The 25,000-nt window shown below is 46.6% G+C and overlaps 1 protein-coding gene across 1 annotated transcript in view; it reads left to right on the forward strand.

Annotated features, from left to right (window-relative positions):
- The window catches only part of RIC1 (RIC1 homolog, RAB6A GEF complex partner 1), a 1,165,874-nt gene extending 1,141,203 nt beyond the window's left edge, over positions 1–24,671 (forward strand). The window contains exons 25-26 of the mRNA XM_069626020.1: positions 4,959–5,147; positions 18,816–24,671. Coding sequence (XP_069482121.1) covers positions 4,959–5,147; positions 18,816–19,101 — 475 coding nt within the window. The 3' untranslated portion in view covers positions 19,102–24,671. The remainder of the gene's footprint in view (positions 1–4,958; positions 5,148–18,815) is intronic.
- Positions 24,672–25,000: the final 329 nt, after the last annotated feature.

Genomic DNA, 25,000 nt, shown 5'->3' on the forward strand with positions numbered 1-25,000 from the left:
TTGCTGGTCTCTCCGCGGGAGTTCACGTCACTTTTCGGCCCGGAGGGATGCCCCGCCAGCGGCGGCATCCATTCGGCGGGGTCCGCCATGTAACGATCTCCGCGGGAGACAGCGCCGCTTATTGTGGCTATGGCTGTGGTCAGCTCAAATTTCGCCTGGGTCCCTTGGCTCAGTCCTGCTCGGGAGTGTTGTTGGGGTGCCTATATTTCCTTGATCCCTTTACCCTCTTGCGCCTAGGGCCCTGGAGTTCCCACTGCATTCCCGGGCGCTCGCCGTCGTCACTCTCCTTGCTTCCCTGATTCGCTCCAAGGAGATCGGCGATACAATCTTTGATTTCTTCTTCGGAGCGTAGGATCAATTTCCTGCTGCCATGCTCGAAGGTAAGCGAGAAAGGGTATCCCCATCTATACCTTATGTCTTGGTCTTTCAGCCATTTCGTCAGGGGGCTGCAAAGGCGTCTTAGGGCTAGCGTCAGCGAAGAGAAGTCCTGAAAAATGGTGATTTGCGCGCCCCCCATCGTGAGCGGGCCACCAGACCTGGCTTTTTCAAGAATTCTGGCTTTGTCTTGATATCGGTGGAATTTGGCCAGTACAGAGCGTGGGCCGCCAGGCGGTCCTCCAGCTCTGTGTATGCGTTCAGTCTTAGGTTCATCAATGTCTTCATCAGCGGTTAGTATTTTGATGATGTCATGAATGGCGTCTCTGAGGTCTTTCTCAGTTTCACCATCACGTTCCGGAATGCCGAAAAAGCGAAGGTTATTTCTCCTTTCCCTGTTTTCCAGGTCATCCATCTTAAGCCTTGCCTCGACCTCCCTTTTCTCGATGTTGCAGATTCGTACATCCATCTGAGTTTCAAGGGTGTCAATTGAAGTCTGATTATTCTCCACGCTTTCCAAACGTTCCTCGAAGCTGTCCATTCTCTGGGTGATTTTGTCGATTTTGCCGCCAAGGTTGGCACCCATGTTTTTTATTTCAGACAATAGAGTGGCAATGTCTCCTTTGGTGGCCGCAGCACCTGCCTCCGATGGGTCCGTGGCCATGGTGTCTATGGTCCCAGAGGGTGCGGGGGATGGTCCGTAGGCGAATTTGGCCAGTTTGTGGCGCCAAATCCCGGGTTAGAGGAGGCACACGCCCCTGGATAGGGGGCCCTACCCTCTGGGAGGATGCACGGGTGGCAGGCTCAGTGTTGTTGTTTGTTCTCGGCACTTCGTATGATGTGGGCCAACTCCTCGGGTCAGGTCAGCGGGGGGTCACGGGGCAGGGTTTTACTGCTATGCTCACCCAGGGTTGGGGTCACCTGTGCGTTCTAGGCGACCTCCGTTGAGACCTTCCCTGCCAGATTGCTGGGAATCCGTTGCACGTAGAGCGCGACGTTTGGGAAGTGTTTGGTGTCCCCAACGCAGGGTTTACATGGTCCAGAAGCGTGCCTAGGCGGGGGTTGTCCCGTATGTAGTGCTGGGCTAGCGGGTTACCCTTGTCCCTTCAGTGTAACGTTTGGCGCAGGGAGCGTATGCCAGGGCAGCCAGCAGTTAGAAACAATGGTCACGTGGAGATCAGTCTTTTATGTAGACCGTGTTATGGATTGTGTCCTTCACTGAATGCGGCGTCTCGCGGCCTTCTCAGCCTCCAGGGGGGTCGTCCCCGCCTCTACAGCAAGGAGGGGGGCCTGGGGCCGTGCACCGTGGTTCAGGGCTCACCGCCGGGATCTGGCGCAGCCCGGTGTGTAGAAGCACCTCGCCACCCCCGGTGGGGCCGGAGGCAGCAGCACCAGTATAGGGGTCCGGGTCCAGCAGGTAGCAACTGCAGAGGTCGACGCCCTGCTCTATTCGGAGCGTGTCCGGTTCCCGGGGCACAACTCACCACACGCGCCGTCAGCAGTGAGGAGGGTGCGCGTGTTACGCGGTGCCGCCGGGGCACGGGCCCTGGCGCCGCGGAATCTCGCGGTGGGGGTCCTCACTTACCCCGTGCTCGTATGCCGGTCCTGGGGGGCGTCACCTTTCTGGGATCCCGCACCTGGTCTTCTCCGTAGGCCCGGGGCGCGGGCCGTCACCGCCAGAGAGGTCCGTCACAGAAGCCGCCGCACTTGAGTCTCCTGTGGTGCAGCGGGCGGGCGCTCCTGAAAACACCTCGTTCTCGGTGAAAACGGGCCCGATTTTCGTCGGGTTTCTTCTCCGCTGCGGGGGGGTCTCTTCAGACCAGAGGATTTCGCACTTTCGCAGTGGGGGGGGTCCGTCAGCGGGGGCTCATGCCGCTATTTTGGGACCATGGGGGCGGTGCTCACACGGAGAGGACGTTCATCCGTGCGCCCCCTGGTGGCCAGTCCAACCTTTTTGTTTTAAAATTATGGATGAAAAGGTGAACAGCCTGTCAAGGTCAAAGACGTTTCTCTCGAACTGCCAGAGGTAGAAGAGGTAAGACAAGAGACTCCTTCCGCGTCTGTCCCCTCCAGTGCGGCCCCTGCCACAAAACCTTAACGACTTTTGCCACACTACACCGGTAGGAGGGCTTCTGTCACAACATTTGCATGAATTTTGCGACATTACTTCAGACCCATGGGCACGTCAGGTAGTCTCCCAAGGTTACTGCCTCCCATTTATAAAGCACCCTCCAGATTGCCCCCTCTGACCAGACCACCACCTGTTCCAGACCCTAATGCATCTGCAAGAGGTTTCTTCTCTTCTGGAAAAGGGGGCCATAGAGTTGGTACCTATACAGGAAAGGAACGTGTACTCCAATCATTTTTTGGTCCCAAAGAAAGACCGAGATCTGCACCCATCTTGGACCTAAGGCGCTTCAACAAGTTCCTCAGGAAAGACCAATTCAAGATGGTAACAATCTCGCAGGACCTTTCAGGCCCCAGAAATTCAGGATTGGTTGGTGTGACTCGACCTATAGGACGCTTACTTCCATGTGCCCATCCATCAAAAGCACAGGAAGTACCCGAGGTTCATCATAGGCAACACTCACTACCAGTTTCGAGTTCTGCTTTTCGGGCTTACCTCCACCCCGAGGGTCTTCACCTAGCTGTTGGCAGTAGTGCATTCTTAGGAAAGGGGGTCCATGTCTTTGCCTACATAGACGACTGGTTAATCAGAGCACAGCCCCCGGATGAAGCCCTGGATCAACACAATCTCACTTGTCCCCTTCTCCACACGTTGGGCTTCTCCCTCATTTTAAGGAAGTCTCTGTTAACACCTTCTCAAACATTGACATTCATCTGAGACAACACGCATTCTCTCTCTGGCAATGCTTTCCCTCCCTCGGAGAGGGCTTTACACATCCTCCAGATGGTCACCAAATTCCAGAACACCCACTATCTGCCAGCCCTGGACTTTGAACAATTGCTCAGCCTCATGGCATCCTGCATTTTCCCACAAGGGTGTTTTACTTCCTTCATCTGGCATGACAGGGCCTCCAGGCCGCTACCATCAAAGGATATTTAGCAGCGCTTTCTATTTTCAAGCACATGCCAGAACAATGGTAATACTTCTCAATCCCCTTGGTGGTGCAATTTTGAAAAGGCCGGACTAACACTTTCCCTCCAACACCGTTTATGATACTGGCATTGGATTTAAACTTGGTGATAACTTTTCTCATGTCTTCCCCATTTGAGTCGTTACATTCATGTCCTCTGAAGCTACTATCTTGGAAGACGGCCTTTCTGGTTGCCATTTCCCCAGCCAAGAGAGTAAGCAAATTGCAGGCCCTGTCCTGTAAAACGCTTTAGTCTTTTCCAACGACAAGGTGACTCTTAGAGTAGCCCCCCTTGTTCCTTCCGAAGGGTGTATCAGAGTTTCACCTGTCACAGACAATCCGTCTGCCAGACTTCTATCTGCACCTCCTTCATCCAAAGAGGAAGACGAGCTGCAGAAGCTCGTCCTCAGGAGGGCTTGGATTTCCGAAATCATCAGGACATGACAAATCCAGCCTGGAAAACAAGCTTTTCATTGGTTGTACAGACCCGAAAACGGGTAAAGGAATAACGAAGCAAACCATATCTAGAAGCATAGTGCTTTTTTTGTTTGTGGTACACCATAGTGTGTAAGGAAATCCCATGAATCTTCAGGAAACATTCCAGTAGAGGTTTGGCAGATACCTCTGCTCTCCAAAGAGGGATACCTGTAGAGGATATCCCTCAGGCCGACAACGTGGTCCTCGATGCAAACATTTGCCTGGACACACTGTCCACAAATGAATCTCATTTCGGCAGGGTTGTCCTCCAAGAAGTGGTGTCATAATCACCATGCAGTTTGCTACATCCCTCCTCCGTAATGGCCTTAATGCTGTGGGAGACTATCTGAGATAAGGAATCCGTGGGAGGACACAATCCATTAGAAGATCAAATTACTTAACCCTGATAATATTCTTTCTAGTGATGATCCTCCCAAAGATTCCTCATCGCCTTCCTAGCCTACTGCACGGTTAATGAGCTCCCTGCTATGATTATAGAATGACTCTCCTTCAGCATTCAAACTGTTAATGTTATGTCTTAATCTTAACATGGCTGTGCAATGGGGAAAAAACGGCAACTGAGATCTTGGGGTGCCGAGCGCGTTTTGTACCCTCATCGACATCACATCCTGCCACAATGACGATCCTATGGCCATCAACTCCAGTGCGCACAATGTGAATGATCTTGAAGTTTCTGCTACCGATCCTGAAGAGCAGAGATTGTTAATGGTTTCTTAAATGCCTGAAAAGTCTCGTTAAGGTCAAAGAACATAAAAATAATCAAGGGACTCTCATTTTATTTGTCAGTTCCTGTTGTTCTCAGGCTGATCGCTCTCCCTAATCTGAAATCATAAATCAATTATCACAGGTTAGTTTGGTCATCAAAACTACAAGTAAACCAGTCTTAGTCTATTAAACAATGAAAATGTTTTCTTTTATAAGCTTTGTTTATAAACATTATACTGATGACTTAAATATAATGGTCTCCTATGCTGTTTGTTTGTGTAGGTATTTGCTGCACATCTTTATGGAAGCTGGCTGCTTGGAATGGTGCGTTATGATTGGCCTGATTCTGAGAGAATCCTCCATAATTGTTCAGGTTCTGAACTTGATGCAGGCTCCTGAGATTGCTGCAGAGATGCTCCAGAGCATAAAAAATGGTTTACAAGCAGTGGAGAGTTGGGCCTTCACAGACTGGTAAGTGATCATCCTGAAAAATTGCCTCGGCTGGTAATGTAAAGAGTGCTTGCTTAACTATCACACTGTGTGTAGGAAGGAGTTTACATAAAATGCCTAAATGAGAAAAGGGGTGGGGCGCTAGGACGCCATCAACCAAGATGACAACCTTCTATGGAACTTGTAAGGGGCTTTAATACATCCTTAATTCTCCTGCCTCTTACGATCCCATTCTGCACTGGCAGCCCAATTCAGACACCAGAATGATGCTGGAGTGGGAAAAAGGCAAGCGATTTCCAAGCTTCAGTTTGCCTCTTCTCTTACCACACAGAACGGACTCATGACTGAGCTTGTACCATTTTGAAGCCACTTGCCCATAGACTTGTGCTTTGGTGAGTGCGGTATGGACTGGTTTAGCAGTGGCGGTGGGTGACGACAGAGACAAAGGGTACCTCCAGTGAATACCAACTGCACCCGACACAGGGAAGGAGTTGGCAGGCATGCGCCTAGATTGAAATAAGCGCTGGGTGTTGCAGTGCTGCAGAGAAGTGACTGTGCTCGAGTATTCTGCATTTCCTCAGTGATGATAGCCAGAAATTGGGTTTGGGATTTGCAGAATGCAGAGTCAAGCCATGGCGATGGATGAGGGAGGTACTCTGAGGACCCCTAAGTCACATGTTGACAGATTCCCCAAGACTGCTGCTGCCAATCATCCCAGTGACACCCCCTGGCCTGCAGACCACAACTCCCAGCCCCACTCTGATAGAAAGTGCAGACAATACCTCAAGCCCAGTGCAGTACATTGTCTGCCTGCAGAAGTAGTCAATTCACCAAGGTAACACAGGCTGAACTCCTGACTGCTCCCCTGGAGTCATTCTGGCAGATTGGCATTTGGCTCACCAGGCATGAGCCACTAGGGCTGCATAAGTGGATATTATCTGGTCTCCAGCCTTTGCAAAAGGCTACTTGGACTCTTATCTTTTAAGAGTCTGTTTTGCTCAGCAGCATACTTCAAGACACTACTAGACAAATATAGAAATATGCTGTAACTCATGAAGTCTAGCACAAAATATCAATATCGTTATTGAAATGCCTTGAACAGGGCCACCCTTTTGGCAAGCTACAATTGCCATCAGTGGGAGGAAATGTCCGCCTTGATTTCCTCCGCACACAAGCCCTTAAAGAGCCAGTTAGCTCGGGTGGCAGCAGATGGGAGTTCTGTCTCAGGCTGCATGTTAAAGACTAACTCTGATGCAGCGGATAATGCAGGAAAGTTAATCACTGAGGGCACTGTTATCAAGCGTCACGCTTGGCTTAGACAGTCAGCTTTCAAACCTGAAACCCAAGCAACCCTAACAGATATGCCTGTGGAGCCTAATGTACTATTCGGCAAGGCAGTTGAGGAAGCTTTGAAAACGGCAAAAGATGAGTACAAGACCCTGAAATCTCTTGGCCAACTCGCCAACAAACCCTCTGGACAGAGGGGTAACAACAATGTTCGCCGCTTTCAGGGCCCAAATTCCCAAAGGGGTTCCAATTATTACCAAACCCAGGGAACTTCATGGGGTAACAACCAATCCTCACAGGGCTACCCCAGAGGGGAGCGAGGGGTCGCACACAGGGTAGATGCAGCCCCGCCAGAGGTGGTACGCCACCCAACAAGCAGTGACGTTCCGCTTCAGGTCCCCTCCCATGCATCCCCAGTAGGGGGGCGCATTTCCACCTTCACCAACACATGAGAGGAGATCACTTCGGACAGATGGGTGCTGTCCACGGTATCCGGAGGATACTGCATAGAGTTGCTAGGGCGCCCCCACAACCATCCTCCATGACAAAGAGTACACTCGCTGGAACATCAAAAGATCCTCCTCGTGGAGATCGCTGTTCTGCTAGCAAAGGATGCCATAGAAGTCGTCCCGGTCAACCAGGTAAACGGGGGTATTTATGCAACCTACTTCCTTGTACCAAAAAAAGATCTGACAATGCGCCCAGTATTAGATTTGCACCCTGAAAACAAGTATGTCAAGCCACAAAAATTCTGCATGACTGCACTACAAGAGGTAATCCCTCCACTAAAAAGGGGGGATTACATGGCAACATTGGATATGAAAGATGCCTATTTTCAGATTTCAATGTTCCCAGCGCACAGAAGATTCTTGCGTTTCAAGATAACCAACCAGCACTACCAATTCAAGGTGTTGCCCTTTGGAATAGCCTTGGCTCCAAGGGTATTCATCAAGGTACTGGTGGTGGCCGCAGTGCACCTACGCAGGGAGGCAATCCCATTGTACCCTTACCTGGATGACTGGCTCATTACATGGGAGTCCCCCCTAATTTGCAGACTAATTCAAAGAACCATCAACCTCCTCTTCCTATTGGGCTTCTCGATCAACGAGAAAGTCAAACCTGGTGCCAAGCACCTCAAAACAGTTCCTAAATACCCAAGAGGGGTTGGCCTTTCCATCAGAGAAAATTATTAAAAATGTGTTGCAAATTGCTCAGTATCAGGCGGGTCGCCAAATAAAGGTGTGCAAAGCTATGCGTTTGCTAGGCATGATGGCGTCTTGCATTTACCTGGTTCCCCACATGCGACGCATGCAGGCATGGTTGGCGAAACGGTGGTCTCAGGCAAGTGGTCAGTGGGACGATCTGGTGGTCGTTTCGCCAACCCTAGTACAGAGTCTTCGCTGGTGGACAAGAGAGAATCTTACGAAGGGGAAACCCTTCTACGATCCAGAAATACAGGCCGTTGTCACAAGACACCTCCCTGGCAGGGTGGGGAGCTCACTACCATCACCACACAGCTCAGGGTCTCTGGTCTCACACGGTGGCTCAGAACCACATCAGTCTGCTAGTACTTCTGGTTGTCTTCAAAGCACTTGGGTCATTCAAACCTCTCCTATCCAACCAGTCAGTGCAGATCCTAACGCACAGCACGACTGCAATGTTTTACTTAAACAGGAGGGGATTTGTTCTCAAAATCTGTCTCCAAGCTTGCCCAGCAAATTTGAAAATGGGCACTCAAACAGGGCAGTTTTACCTGTCATCCCAACATGTTCCAGGGGAACTCAATTCACTAGCAGACGCTCTGAGCAGAGATCCCTCCCAGAGGAACACGAGTAGCGACTACACAAAGAGGTCGTAGGAGACCTCTTCTCTCAGTGGGGTTTCCCCACTATAGACCGATTCGCCACAAGCGAAAGTAGGCAATGCCCAAACTTCGCATCCAGGTTCTCTCAGCCAGGCTCCAAGGGGAATGCCCTATGGATGAATTGGTCAGGGATATTTGCCTATGCTTTTCCACCAACCCCTCTGATGAGGAAAGTGGTGAACAAGGTCCACAGGGAACTGATGACACTCATCCTAGTTGCTCCTATGTGGGCGAAACAACCATGGTATCCACACATGCGCAAACTTGCAGTGTGCGATCCCATCAAACTCCCGTGCCGGTACAACCTACTCTTCGAGCACGAGGGGCTAACAGTGCATCCTCAGCGCAACTCAATGAACTTGGCAGGATGGCTCCTGAAGTCATAGTTTGGCCACCTCAACCTTCCACAAAGATGCATGGACATCCTGAAAGAAGCTAGAAAGCCCAACACTAGACACTCTTAGTTTCACAAATGGAAGCGTTTTGTTATCTGGTGCCAGTCAAAGAATATCAACCCCTTAGAATGTACTCCATCTCACATTCTAACATATATGCTCCATTTGTTAGACTCAGGGTTGGTACTTACCTCCCTAAAGGTCCTTTTGGCGGCCTTGTCAGCTTACACATCCTCACAGAGTTAACTCTTGTGGTGGAAGATACCCATTATTAAAACATTCATGGAGGGAGTAAAGAGACTTCACCCCCCAATTTCTAATCTGCCACCAGGTTGGGATCTTAATGTGGTACTTGCTAAGCTCATGGGACCCCCCCCCCACCCCCTTGAGCCGATGCACAAGTCTAGTCTAAAACACCTGACTTATAAAACTGCCTTCTTAGTGGCTATCACTTCCATAAGAAGAGTAAGTGAAATTCAAGCTCTGTTCATGCAGGATCCTTTATTTTCTATTCATAAGGATAAACTGGATTTGCGAACCCACACTAGGTTCTCCCCTAAATTTCTAAATTTCATGTAAACCAGTCCATCAAGCTACCGGCTTTCTTCCAGGAACCCAAAAGCTCGGCTGAGATAAAACTCTAGACACTAAATGTGAGGAGAGCGGTCCTCTACTACGTAGACAAGACCAGACAGTTAAGGAAGACTGATCAGTTATTTGTCTCCATCGCACCAGGCAAAGGCGGCGACCGCATTTCCAAGATTGCAATCTCTAGATGGATAGTCAGTTGTATCCAACTGTGCTATTCTCTATCAGCTAAAACATTGGGGGGGGTCATTCCGAGGTTGGAGGTAAGGAATTACCGGCACCGGTAAGGGTGACGATGCTGGTAATCCCTTACCTCCGTATTCCGAGGTCCCTTTTGCAGGTCCTTCCTTACCTCCTGCTTTTAGCAGGAGTAAAGTACGGGACTCGCAAAGGTACTTCGGAGGTAATTACGATACCGTAATTTACGGTGCCGTAATTACCTCCTTTCCCATTCCCATTGAGCCCTATGGGGCAGAAATGGGAATGGGGAAGGGAAAAAGGTGAATGGGGAATTACCGGTCCCTACAACCCTGGAATGGACCGGTAATTACTCCATTCACCATGCCGGATTTGGGACGGTTTCGGAGGCAACCATGGAGCTAATTACTCCATGGTTAGCTCCAAACCCGGAATGAGGCCCATTGCCTTTTACTCCCAGGGCTCGCTCTACAAGAGGCACAGGAGCCACTCTGGCATTCCTTGCAAATGTCTCGCTAGAATTTGCAAAGCAACAACATGAAGCTCTGTTCACATCTTTACTCAGGACAACTGCATTGACACTCATTCCAAGAAAGATACACAAGTGGGACAAGCGGTTCTAAGACCTTTGTTCGCTCATGACCCTTCTCCCATCCCACCTCATTCTTCTAACACTGATTGCTAATCTATGCACAGCATGTGATCTAAGCAGATTTCGCAAACATCAGAAGGGATACATTACTCACCGTAATCGTATTTCTGATGCTTGTATCTGCTTAGATTGAGATGCGCCCGCCCTTCATCCCTTCTGAGAAAAGGCGCATGGATGCTTGTGGTCTTATTTATCTTATCTGCTTGGATACTCTCTACTCAAGCTACTCCTCATGCTACCTCATGTCAGAAAAAATGCAATCTGAGGGTCCTACACGTGTGGGGGATCATGGGTACAAGGGACGTCACACTAAGGATAATATTACTGGCACGCCCTATTCGACGTCCCTTCTTGAGTTTTGAAAAACAAACTGTAATACTCTGCAGCTTCCACTAGATGTCGGCCTATGTAGAGCATGTTAATCTAAGCAGATACAAGCATCAGAAATACGATTACTGTGAGTAATATATCCTTTATACCGCACCGGGCAACCGCAGGCATCGGGCGCTAACACAAACACCAGGAGGACATTAGGAAATGGGACACATGATTGGTTCCGGTCAACCAACTGCTACATACCAGTTTGAACCCTAAATTATTTGAAAAGCAAGGTTTTCAGATGAGCCCGGAAGCTGTTAAAAATGTTTTCCAGACAAAGCGAGCTTGGGAGCAAATTCCACAATTGAGCTGCTCTCGTGGGAACGGCTCTGCTGAGTCCCCCAGCCCTTTTAAACCTGAGAGCGCAGATTGTTCCCAAATTAGCTGACCTTGGTGCACGCTTCAGACTATAGAGAGCAATGCGGGACTTCAGGTATACTGGGGCTGTTCCCTGGATGCATGTATGCACTAGGGTGGCTGTCTTGAAATGAATACGGGCAAATATGGGCAACCAATGTAGTGATGCCCTCTCTGAGGAAATATGTTCCTGTCTAGAGATGCCCTTGATGATCAGAACTGAATCGATTAGGAACGTTTCCAATCTTTGTAAGCACTTTTTGCTGGCTCCTAGAAGGGGAAAGTTACAATAGTCAAGACGAGAAAGTAGAATGGCTCGGCCGATAGAGGCACAATTTATCTCTGAGATGAATGGCTTAATATTCGTGAGAAGTCTTAGCTAGTAGTTGCAATTTCTTGATAAGTACTTGGTCTGTGTCTTGGAGCTAAGAGAGGCATTTATAAATACCCCCAAGGTCGTGACTTTTTCGACAACTATAATGGGGCAATCTTTAACACAAACATCGATATTCGGTCACCCAATTGTGCTCTTGCCTCTTGCCCCTGGGCTGCCAAACACCAAAAGTTCAGTTTTGTCTCCTTTTAGACAGTCAATTGTCAGTTTGCCTATCCTACTTTATTTTGCCAAGTTTCTGAGATTGGTACTGCCGTTGTCCACCCCAAACCAGATGTTAATGCTAATGCACTTGATACCCTCTGTCACCCTCGTTGAAAAGGAAGACCTATGTGCTCACCAGCCTTCTGGATCCCAAGGTGACCCTGCTTTCTTTTAGTGTTGATCTTTATTGAACTTGTGACAACAGAAAATGAACGATATCTTGCATGCAAATCACAGGTTTACAATTCAAGAAGCACCAGACAACACCCTCTGACATAGTTGCTAGTGTCATGAGCGCTACTCCAGAGGAGCCAAGACTGGCCAGCGTCCCCGGAAGCAGGCTCATCATCCACACCCCTGGTTCCAGCAGACCCCTACAGAGGCCCTTTGGACCATGTCCTGGCGCCTCTGGCGCCAGGCTCATAAGGAACCACAGTCCCGGCGCCATGGGCGCCGGGCTCATATTCTTAAAGTGTGCAGTAGTGATTGGGTGGACTTACCTGTGGCAGACCATGCTGCATACTCACCTAGAACAATCCAAGCTGGGTGAAGTCCCAGCCACTGGCTGGGAGGGACCAATCCTCTGTTACAGGAACTCTTTTCTTACCTGGGTGGGGCTGATGCTAATCCTCTGACACTGGAACTCTTTTCTTACCTGGGTGAGGCTGGAGGAAGAATATGCATCAAAGCACTTCTCCACTATTTAAACCACGCCCGATAGAATTCACGTGCTTCGCGTTATTCTGCAACAGCAGCAGGACGCTCACCGAGTCGGCTCCTGCATTCCAGGTCCAGACACACCCTCAGCTTCTCGAGCAGCAACCTGTGGATGAGGAAAAGGCACAGGAACATCTACTCACCAGAATTGAGCCACAAGAGTCCAGTCTCCGACAACCTGCAAATAGACATAAGGTTAGAAAACGGGCAACACGCTTGCAGCTGCGCTCGCTTACCTTATCCATCCGTGATCACACCGGAGTTCATCGCGGCCTTCGCTTCGGCAGCATCCCAGCACCTGGAAGACAAAAGACATTGTTAGTGGTGTCCGAGCCGAAGGGTTCGCAACTCAGTTATACTTACGCGCTTCTTCACGCGCAGCAGCGGCAGCATCGCCCTCAGCATCTCGACACCTGAAAGACAGAAAAGGACATTATAAAAGGATGCTCCTTCAGAAGCGGCCTCAGATCTTCTATACCCACGAGCCTCTTCTTGCACAGCAGTGGTGGTGTCGCCAACAGCTCCTCGGCACCTGAAGGACTATTACAAGCCACAAAAGGACACTGAGCCTAAACACTGAAATCATCCAGTGACGTAACTGGATTCCACGCGCCCCTGCACCAGAAGCAGGATGGAGAGCTCGGCTTTACTAAACCAAAGGTGAGAGTTCATGGAGACCAGTCGATAACCAAGAAGTGGGAAAAGCAGAAGATTGGTGGGAGAACTTATCCAACCAGCTTGTAATTACCCCTTTTTCTTCCACCTGCAGAAAACTCACCTTACAAGCCAGACAGTCAATATTCGGAGGTCCCGCCCAGAGCGTCTTCCGAGTTCTACGCCTCATCATAGTCATAGAAGCAACTGTAGCAGTCCAGTTTGGGTCAGCGCCTCCGTGGGAATCAGGTGAGCGTTACAGCTAGACCTCCATGCACAGTGACACTGGTGGTTCGGGCCACTATCGCAGGGTTGCAGCTTTCTCATCTGTGCATCCTTGCAGGGAATCAACGGAGCTAGATGCTTTGGGCTAGAGGGTTTGCCACAGGAGTATTAGCAATGCATTCTCTCGATAGAAAATGCACTTTTGCCCGATAAACCCAGTACATTTTTGATGCGGCCAATGAATCTGGGTATCCTCTGTCTCTGGACCTTTAAAATCCTTGGCAGTTAAGGTCATAGTAGAGAGAATTCAAACATGCTCTTAAATGCAGCCTGTTTTACCGACTGTCCATGAAGCAAGCTCCATGGGTACTTTCAATGTTGTCCAGCAGCAATTCGTTGAGGTTGTCAAATTTTACCCAGGATGTTCAAGCCAAGTTTCTTTTTATTTTATTTGATATTTAAAAGGTACACAAAGCCCAGAGTCGTCTAGAGGCTTTAACTTAAGAATGTGGTTACAGTAAGTGCTTGAAGAAAACAGGTTACAATAGTTACAAACGAGGCATACATTGGACCTGGATAGTGCAAAAAATACATACTTGGAAAAGCTTTCCTCTTGTTGCGGGGAACTACTTCACGAGTATAGATGAGGGACATAATAGGTACGTTTAATACATACTTGGGCGAACTTGCCTCTTGTTACGGGGAACTACATCAGGAGTACGTATGAGGGACAGAATAGGTACATTTCACACAGATGCGATAGTCCAGCAATGGGCAAATACATGGTGCCTACTCCATGTTGCAGGCAGCAGCAGACAGATGCAAAAATGAATTGGGGGCACTAACAGACTTGGAAGAATGGGATGCGGTGGAGAAATCAAGGGCAAGAAAGGGGGTGGGGGCGCACACAGCATCACAGGCGACCAGGGGGTGGGTGGGAAGCGTACCTGTAGCAGACTGGGAACTGACAGGGGCCTTCGAAGTGGGCCTTTGTATAATGGGCCGGCTCCCACCCCCCTCCTCCGGTTGCTATGATTGGTCTAACTAGACCAGGGCAACCAATGGGAGGGTGAGTGGAGCCCAGACAGGAACAGCTCACAAATTGGAATGTGGAATGGCCATCTTGGAAAAGCCAAAAGGACATGTGGCACACAATGCGAGGCAGTCAAAATTAAATGAAAATCCCAGGAAATGGGTTGTTCGACAGTCTAGATTTGTGTCTGTCGGAGGGTTGGAGGGGGTCAGAGCCTTGAAAAATGGAGATGAACCAAAACCAGTCAGCACCGTCCACTTTCTCCTCAACTAGGGTGGGTTACTATTGCCTCCATTCTGTCCTCTTGAGTCGAGGCCAACAAGCTGGACATATGCAAGGAAAAGGATCACTTAACCTATGCAAGGAAGCATGCTCCTTTGGTTATGAGTGACAATGGATTGTCACAGCAGCTCACTTGGCTGGCAGTCTCAACACTGAAGCTGACGCTGTCATCTTTTGGGAGTTTCACGCCAGCGGAAGCTAAATGGAGAGATTGGTCTTCTCAGAGTGGTGGTGTCGTAGATTGACTTCTTGTCTTCACGAACAGGCAGTGCGATAACATCTGCTAGAGGGAGTCTCCATCTTTGTGCTCATTGGTATTTGCACTGGTGATTCCCTGGGAATTTCACTTGTTGCATCTGTCCCCAACTATTCCTCTAGTGCCGAGGGAGTTGAAGAGGAGCAAATATGACCTTTATTGCTCATAACTAGGCGTGGATGACCAAGGATGAGTGCGGGGGAAAGGGAATGGCGGCCCAAAGTGAGATCAACAGTCTTTAGCCATTTCTATCTGCAGTTAGAAGACGCAGACAAAGAAAGCAGTGCTAGGGACATAGAAGTCATGGCCGAGATTGTGTTGCCCCGCTTAGAGCAGGAACAGGCGGAGATGCTCGATGCCCCACTCACTGAAGAGGAACTGAAGCCGACCATACTCTTGCCTTCTGTTAAAAACGCCGGGGGCAGATGGCCTCATGGCAGAATTCAGCAGGGAGTATGTGGGTGACCTTGCGCCTCACCTTTTGTAGAAGCTGGAAGAAGCCATTGAGGCGGGTCTGCTGCTTACAAGCTTGCAGGAGTCTATTATAGTGCTGATAGTTAAGCCTGGCAAGCCACCACGTGAGTGCAGCTTATATAGGCTGCTCTCAATGATTAACCAAGACTGTATAGTCTGCGACGCGCGTTCAGTGCCCTGGTACACCCTGAGTAAACAGGCTATGTTCCTGGAAGGAACACGTCCTGGAACTTGCGCAGGCTGCTTCATGTAATAGTCCAGACTGGGTGGGGGGGGCAGAGGAAGAATATGCAGTGCCCTCGCTAGACGTGATGATGGCGTTTAACTCTGTGAGATGGGACTGGCTACATACAGTGCTGCAACGCTTTGGGGTTGGGCTGCGATGGTTGTACCTGTTATATAAGAATCCGATGGCCCAAGTGAGAACCAGGAAGCCTATTTCAGAGACGTGGGAATTGTATAAGGGAACCAAACAGGGGTGCCTGCTCTCTCCCATGTCCATCTTGGCTCTGAAACTGTGCGGACATCAAAGAGGCAGACATACCAGTAGGAGTTGCTGTTTGCGGACGACATGTTACTCTACGTACAGAACCCAGACGTCAATTTACCAAATATGCTAGAGGTCCTGGACGGCTTCACAAGGTTGTCTGGCATAACCATAAGTAATCGAGGTTGTTCCCATCAGCGGGCCGGGCTGGAGCAAAGGTGCTTACCAAACTTGAGGTTGCAGGGGGCTGTGGACACCTTTTTGGTACTTTGGAGTATGTTCACCCTGATCCCAGGAAGGGGCATGAAACTAACACACTGAGGGCGCTCCACGGGATTGCGAGATCCATGGGGTTCTGGCGGAGGCTCCCGCTGCCAATGATGGGGCGCTCCTCAAAGAGGTGGTGCTGCCTCGCCTATTGTGCCATTTTGTAATCATACCTTATGAGATCCCGGGGTTGTTCTTTTGTAATCCTGACTCCGTGGTCGGGGGATTTACCTGGGAGGGCTCATGGGGGGGGGGGAAGGGGGTGGAGGTATAGAATCTCATTGGGCACTCTGAGTAGGGACTATAAGGACAGGGGAATCGGGCTGCTGCACTTTGAAGCATATTCTCTCGCAGGCCAGCTTCAGTTCATTATGACTTAGCTAGCAGATGAGGCCGCACTAGACACTGGGTTACTGCAGGACAGGGTCAGACCATACTATTTAAAGGAAGTGCTCTGGGTGGGATATCCGCACTGGGGCGGAGATTATGGCATAGACTGTGAAAGATGGTGGGAAGGCAAGATCTGTACTCCGCCAACATACCTTTGACGGCAATCTGCTGGAGGAACCAAGAGCAGGTATGTAGCGTCAGACTCTACTGAGAACCGAACAGGGTAATTAGCCTGGGAGGGACTTGTGCCAAGACAGCATATTGATGGGTTTCCCTGAACTGACAGATATGATATCCAGGGGTCCTTTTTTGACATACCATAAGGCGATCATAATAGCTGAAGCCTAATTTCCGGAAATGAAGAGGGGCGTAGAATGGGACACCATGATGGACTCTCTTTATGACCTAACGGATGGAGGCCATGTGATCTCTAGGCTCTACAATATTATACTGGACTCACTCAGTATATTGGAAGTTAGATTAAGGGTCAAGTGGGAGGAGGATGTAGGACTGGCATTCACAGATGGGCAGTGGGCCATGGCATTGATGTATATATGGAAGGTATCCAGGAATGCTAGATTTAAACAGATACAACCATACGTCACACACAGGGTGTACTTGACCACGCACACCATTTTGTAGTTCCTGGGAGCGGAAGAACAGAAATGGGAGTTTGCAGACATCCTGCACATGTTCTGGTCATGCCCCGTGATCAGGTTCTTTTTGCAGAATATTGCGAGTGGAGTCTGATGGGGAGGGATAGCCATGCATGAGTGGCCCCCTGAGGCATGCCTGCTGGGAATGTGCCCGCGTCGGAGCACTGAGGGATGCCTAGCTAAGATGGAAGACCTCATCTGTGTTTTGGCCAAGTGCAAGCTTGCATTAGCGTCAGTCAGCTGAAGGCCCGCCAATTTAGGGGCATGATCGAGGGACTTGAGGAAATCGGCGGAAGCAGAAACAGTAGTGTGGCACAGGGCGGTGTACAGGGAACAAAGTGAGATTGGCGATATCACAGCATGGAGTACATCTTTCATCATTTTGGATCTTCATCTGGAAGCGGTCTCATTTGCTGTGCACCGCGACAGACTCCGGAAGCCGAAAGTGACCTCTGCACCCACAACTCCTGGGCCTTCCTCAACCGAACCAAGGGCGGATTGAGTTGATTACTCACCTGAACTTTACTGAATACTTACCTAACTTTGGGAACTTTCTAAAAGCACCACCACAGCACACTGCATCCGTTCTAAATAGACTTACTTGAAGAAGCTATACTTTGCAACTTGTAACTTTTGGGCTCAAGGCCCCATACTATCTCAGGGTTGGACATTTTAACATTGGGGGAAGCTGTTCTTGCATTTATTTTATGCATGTTTCCTTGCATCTGATTACTCGCATGTATTGCACTGGTAATTGACTTGTATGCAATTCTATTCCCCTAATGCTGAATGTGTATATATATTATACATGGTTTTGTAGTGAATGCATGCTGCTTAGATGGCAAACTATTTGTGGCCTTTGCACACCACAGAAAAGGCAAGGTCCTTTGAAAACAGTCTACAAGCGGATTGTCTTTGGTATCAGAATCTGCTTAGATTTGGCTCTGTGATGTACCTAAGGCTTTAGGCATAGTAGCGGGCCTTAGGGCATAAAAGACTAGTGGTCTGGCAGCTATTTCTGGCCTTCAGAGAGGGGTTCTCCTGCTTGACATCTATCGGGTAGCATTGTGGACGTCCCTGCATATTGGTTCTCCAAAACGTTCCGGTGTAGATGGTCTTGCTTGTGCTCTTCCCTCCTCGTTTTCGGTATGGCTTTGGGAGTCTTTCAGTAATCTGTGGGAGGGCTGTATAAATTAGAAGGAAATTTATGTAATTTCAGTAATGCTATTTCTGAACATTTCTCGCCTCCACACCCATTAGCTTCTCTGATTGCCCATGAATACAGATCTATTTTTGATGTTAGTTATGCTGCCCCTCACATGTTTCACCTGGGTCAGAAGATTTGGACTGCTGTAACGGGGCACCAACCGTTCTCTAGATATGCACTGAGAATGTCTCTTCTAGGTTCAATGAGTGCCTGTGCCTCAGACCCATGAATGTTCTCCGCAGTGCCATCAGATGGCTCTTGGAAAAATCATCTGGACCAGATTGCATATGAAGAATATTTCTGAGATAAAGTTTTAGAGGAATTAGTGTACCCAGCAGGTTAGTAAATTGTTCTTGGAATCTTCTGTATCCCCAAGTCTCACTGCCCTCACGTGCTCCCAACTTCTAGGTTGTCAAAAGCCATCCTTTTTTCTCCCCTTTTGAAAAATCACTGGTACATGTTGTGAAGTGCTGTGGCAGAAATGATGACAAAGTGACAAACAACCTGCAGCATCTGAATTGAATGCATTTAGAACATTTGGATGGACCAAATTCATAGCATCTGCCAGGTGTTATTCATCCATAATTATCTGCACTGTCCAACATTATTGTTGATTGTGTTTTGGAAATGTAAGCATATTTCAAAGACCTTTGAAAAATAATTTGAGTTTTGCACTAGATTCCAGTATTTAGCTGTGACACTTTTCATGTTTGTTTCTCCACAGTCCAGGATACAAGCCATTTTTAAACATCATCAAACCTCAGCTGCAGAAACTGTGTGAGGCTGCAGAGGAGCAAGTTCCACAAGAAACCTTTCAGCCTGTGAACTCTTGTAAGACAATGGAGCAAGCAAGTCCAAGGACCGAGGAGAGCCGGAGCTCTGTTAGCTACAGTGCTATCCCTCAGTGTGACGCGAGCAGCAGCCCCATCCTCAGCCACGAGGAAGACCGGTCCCGAGAGCTGGGGACAGAACCTTTTCAAGAAGGGAGTTATGACTGCAGCATCTCATAATCCTGGCTTGGGAAGGAAGAACAGTGTGTGCAGTATTAATGACATCACATCTAGCCAAGAGGACACTGGAATTCTCCAGGTCTTTCAAGACTACTCATCGAATGAACCTCTGCATTGTTTTAATTTACTAGGGCGTTTCCTCCACCCTACTCAATGGACAGAGAGTAGGGGGAAAACGCAACGTTGGATCCGTGTCTGGATCACTTTGATTTAGTGTTTTTTTTTTTTTTTTTTTTAAATAACCCTAGCGGGGAATTGAAATTAATAGCTGGGACTCTGTCTCTTTATCAGAACAAATGGGGTGCTTTGCATTAGCATGGCTGCAACACATGGCTCGTTCCTAACAAGTTGGCTACTGGAACTCTGCTTCATAACTCAAATGAACCTTTACTCTACTACGAAGGTCCTGCAATGGAAAGGAAAAACGTTTTTGACATGTTGCACTTGGCATTATGCTTTGTTGTGAGAGTACATGGTCATTATTGTGGGAGCCCTGTTACAGAGTGAACTATTCTGCTAAGAAATCCTACACAACATTTAGTCTTGAACCTATGAGATGGCCTCCACAGGCCCTTTGCTGGTTTTACTTTGGGCCATTAACTAGTGTAGGCAATACATGCACATACAATTAGCAAATTTCCCTGTTCAAGGTTTGGCACCAAAAGCTCTGGTGCATTGCTCTGAAAACCAAGGCGTGCACCATCCTATGACCTATGCAGTGTAGGTGGAACCTAAGCCTAACGGCTAAATACTCTTTCCTATATCTCAGCCACCATCCCATGTCCTGAGAAATATGCATGTAGGAAAAAGTCCTAAAATGGTGACAATATATAAAAGTTCAGTTGGGAAAATGTCTTGAAACTGTGAATATGCATTTTTGCATTCTACCATATTTTACCAATGGTGCCTACCTTGTGATTTGACCTCTGCCCTCAAAGCCATGTCATCCTTTTCAGAATGTAACTAAAGAGTCTCCATGTTGGCACAATCCTGTGTGCACTACCCTTGCTGCTTACACTATGTGATCCCTTATGTAAGTTGCAGGTCTCCAGCTGAAGTTAGAGGCCCAGGACGAAAACCAATTTGCGCGCCTGAACATACCATAGATTCTACTTTAGCTTTGTTTTCACTGTGTTTTTTTAGGTGTGCAGATTTGCATAAAAGTAGCGTATGCTTATTTAAAATTCTTCAGATTCTGGACTCATTGGTAGATACTTGGTCCCTGATAATGTTATGACCTTGTACCTAGCAATGAGGACTGGAAAGGGGAAGTCTATATTCCCTTTGTCTCACCAGATCCGGTAGATGTACTCCCAATTGTATTACAGCCCCTCGCTCCATAGACTGAACAGAGTACTCCAATTGGCTTAAGCTAACTTCAGTTTGTGTTTTTAACATGCTTTGGATAGATCATAATTGTTAATCTATAACCGCTATCAAAATGCAAAACTTTTATGAAAAGTTCAATAGCATTTTACTTGGAAAATCCCAGACTGAATTAAGGAAAAAAGGATTACATAAATTGCCAAACATAAGATAAACTAAACATTGGTCCAAGAACAACCATGAACGAAACATTTAAAGAAACAACAAAAACACCCTGCATTTTTTTACTTTAGAAGGCAAAATTATTACAGCAGCAAAGATATTGATGCAAAACATACACATGAATCAAAACACATTAGTAATGACTTTGGGAACATAGAAGCCCTTTGGGTCTCTCACCTACCAGACAGCACGCAGAAGTTGACGTGCACAGGACCCTGCGATACATGATTGGGAGCACAATGGAGTCGACACTGAAATAAGTGTGTAATGGGATCGGACCATAGTAGATAGATGGACAGACGGGGTGGGCCAGAGTGGGCAGTTTTATCACACGTGTGGGTTATATGGATAAGGGCATTGCAAAGCATTGGCAGTATGTAGGTGCAAGGTAGACTGATAAATGCAGGGGAGCAACTGAGGACTTTTGATCTTTGTACAATGTGGACGGGGCTGCTAGATCCAAGGGGGTAACTGGAGGGATATGGAATTGCTGTCCCCAAAACACTGCTTATTTTTATTTATACCGCACATTTTACTTTTTGTGTAAGAAAACAAAACATTGGATATTTTCACATATTTTCACATTCATGCATACACTAGTACTCCATATTGTTTTTGTTAGCTGCCTTCTCCCTTAATTGATATAGTTTTGGAGAACTCCTCACCCATGTGTCTAGTAAGTGATGCAAGCAGTTACCTCTTGAGCATCTCCAGAGCTGAGGCCTTACCTCGCTTTGTTAGTGAAGTTATGATTTGTATTTTTAACGATTAAATGCAGGTGATCATTTTCAGAAAAAGACCATCAGAACGTGCATGTGGTTCCCAATTTCAGATTTGAAGTCCATCATAGCTTTTAGTAGTGAAGTTTTGGATTTCTATCTGGATGTAACCTTTTCATCTCTATTGAGACCGGTGTCTCCATCTACTGTCTGATTAATATGATGGTCTCAGGTTGATATTCGAAAATCTCTTGCATGCATATTTAGAAAGAAAATAAGAATGTTCCTGAATTCTCTGTTTTTGGGTGAGACCACAAGTTAAGTCTGCTAGTAAAAGGAAATACAGCTCTCTCCACTTCAATTTACTGCTGCTTCTTTTTTCAAATTGAAAAATAGCTTCCTTGAAGGAGAACTATGTTTACATAAATCAAATTCTAGAGGATGCCAGAGTTCAGCTTGGCAGAATGCACGCAGTTCTTCTTCTCCAGAGCAGGTAGCATTAATGTGCTCAAGCTTGGAGATTTTACTCTTTGCTCAATTATTTTCTCTTATTTCTCCAGTGGATTGCAGGTTCACTGTGAACATGATTTCCCAGAATAATTGAGAGACTCCCATTATCCCTCAATTGTTTTGACATAGCCATCCATGCTATATGGTGATCTCATTGGTGATCTATGCTGCTGATAGCAATACCCTGATAACTGTCTAGTTTGCGGATGAAAAGACCATGGGCCCACGTGTATGCCGAAGGCTTCATCCCTTCATGGGATTGAGAGCTCATGTTTTCAATATGTCAATGGAATATTCCAGCTTCTATTCAAGAGATACACCTGTGCACCATATTGAGTGATGCCAAAGGTCCTCATAATTCATTTGTGATTTACAATAAAAAGGCTTAACATGTGTGTCTGACTCCAGGCACGCCATACAGCCTATTACTCTAACCCATAGATTTATTTACAAACGCTCCTATAACGAAGCTGTTCTGATCCTCCTAGCCCAAAATTGTGTGACCAATCTAGTATTTCACTCTCCTGGGTAAGGATCCATACATCCTTTGTACACGTTATGTATCCTCCCTCCATGCATGGAAGATTTCTTCACGCCTGTCTGGAATATTGTAGCAGGGAGGTCAGGTTCTAGAAGACGTGTGCTACGAAATTCAAACTTTTTCACTCCTGTATTGCTTTTTTAATCGATTCCTCAAAAAGGACATTGTATAGGATAGTTAGTTTTAATAGGTGTTTAAAGCAGAATATTCAGCCTCTTCATGTGAGGTGGAGAATTGCATCTTGTATTTAACCAAAAAGGGTTTCAGCCTATCAAATGTAACGCTGTAAGATTTTCTTTTTGGGGGGCATAATAGGGGTCTGTAAATGCACTTTGGGTAATGTTTTCCGAGGGATGATCGTGCATCACAAAGGCCATATCTTTGGGTAAGAAAATGTCCTATGTCGTTGAAGAGCCCTTTTTGAACTCTAACGGAAACCTTTCACTTATGTGTGTTTATTTTTATGCAGCCCATCACTTCATCAAGAAGAGCCAGTTAACATCATGCTCTGCTTGATTAGAAAGCTTAGACAACATCCAACAATACAATATGTTCCTCAGAACGTAGCTATTCTGGTATTCCTATCCACTGGCTGCAGGGAAGACTCTGTGTAATGTTGAATTAAAGAAATTGCTCAGTCTGTGCTTAATCTCCCATGGGAAGGGAGAAACCTTCATGCAGGCTCTTTTGCAGCTTCAATTACCCATTTGGTCATCTTGTGCACAGTTAATTATTTAAAAGCCATCTGATTGTAGGATCGAGATTAATTCTAAAAAGAACCAATGGTTGCATGAGGCAGAATACATGTAGCCCTGCCTTTTTTCATTCTGATGAACTGGTTCCATTCCCTTCCCTTCCCTTTCCTGACTCCATTGATCTCTTAATGAGCCAGTATTCTAGAGGATTCTTTGAATTGAGAGAGCCTACATTCAATATGTAATGTGTTCTTATGCAGTGCCTGGGGTTTGCTTCATTGTAAGGTTGTATTTGGATCTTCAAAGTTGCGGTCAAACTGCTTTCAGAGAAAGTAGAGAAAATCACCCGAGTTGTTTTTGAGCTATTGAAACCGAGACTGGTCATTTCTAGTAAATTATAAATATTATTTGAAATACCATAAATCTTGTATTAAAGACATTGTACATATAATGTATGCTTTTGTGAATATTCCTGTACAGATCTTCTCCAGGTTGCTCTTCACGCTCTTGGGACTTGTACTATAGGTTTTCGGACACCTTTGTGTGTTCTGCATATGTATAGCATAATTGTAAAAACAAAAACGCACCAGCCGATTGCACCTTGCAATGGAATTGGCTCACTCGAGTGTATTGGCTTCTGCGTGAATTGCAGCAATGTCCAATAGTGGCTTGATTTTAAAACTTAACTGCCACAGAAGCAGAGGTCTCAAACTCTGACAAGAAATATATTTTTAAACATGTTACCTTAGGTTCTTATTTATTGCATTTGTAAACCTTTTTGAGATTGTGAATGAATTTTTGTGTAAATAGTATCTGCTATCATGTACCAGTTCTGTTTTCAACACGGTAATGTAAATTGTGCAGTCTTAAACTTGTCGTTTTCTTGGACATTTTAGAACGTGTGAAAGGTGTCATAAAATAAACTTTATTTTAATTATCACGTCATTATGAAAGTGTGGCTGAAAGTAACATGCACATTAATATTTCAGGTACTTGTTTTCCCTTTCCTTGGATCCAAATTCTTTTTCTGAATGCCTATAACAGTATTACAATTTAAATATTTGTTTTTTTGTATTGTGCAGCAGTTTCAACAAGAATGCAACCTATTACTTATTTTATACCAAACTATTTTTATAACAGAAATGTATTTGATTATCACATGGACCAAATTCACATTTGTGGCGTTTGAAGAGCATGTTGACGTTGCCTGCTTCATAGAACAGTTATAAGATTGTACAACTTTTTGTTGGAGTTAATAAAAAGAGGATTCTGAGCTCTGTATTTTAGAGTGCAACATTCTCAAAACATAAGTTTGTTGAATGCTTACCCTTGTTTACTTGGACAATACATTTCTGTTATGGATGATCCTTTTCCATAAACCTTAGGAATTCTGTTTGGCGGGAAAAGGCTACTAGTCAAAGGAAATCTTAATTTCAGTTGGAGCTGCGGAGGCGTTATTTTTTAATTACATTGCAACCATTGACCGTTTTGTACATTACCACTTTAAGTGCAATAACATATCAAGTAATAAAAGGATGAATTCTTAAAGTCAAAGAATGCGATTTACTGGCATGAATTTTGTACAGTGCAGAGCATATTTTTCAGGCTGGATTAAGGAATGTCATTTACAGATATGTTGAACGCTGTGTTATTCCAGTCTTCATATCACACAAGTTGCAGATTTTGATGCCTTTTATTGGACTAACTGAACAATCTATGCAGAAATGTACCAAAACATTAGCTTAGCCACAGAACTCTTCATAAGATGTTGCAGAGTGAAATGATTTTTGAAGGAAAGCCACAGCACAGATCATCTGCAAAACGGGAAGAAAAGAACATTTCTTTGGCTCGAGGTACAAAATGAATGGGCCTGCATTTGCTTTCTT

This window comes from Ambystoma mexicanum, chromosome 6p, assembly GCF_040938575.1.
Source record: "Ambystoma mexicanum isolate Mex_15411 chromosome 6p, UKY_AmexF1_1, whole genome shotgun sequence".
Lineage (NCBI taxonomy): Eukaryota > Metazoa > Chordata > Amphibia > Caudata > Ambystomatidae > Ambystoma > Ambystoma mexicanum.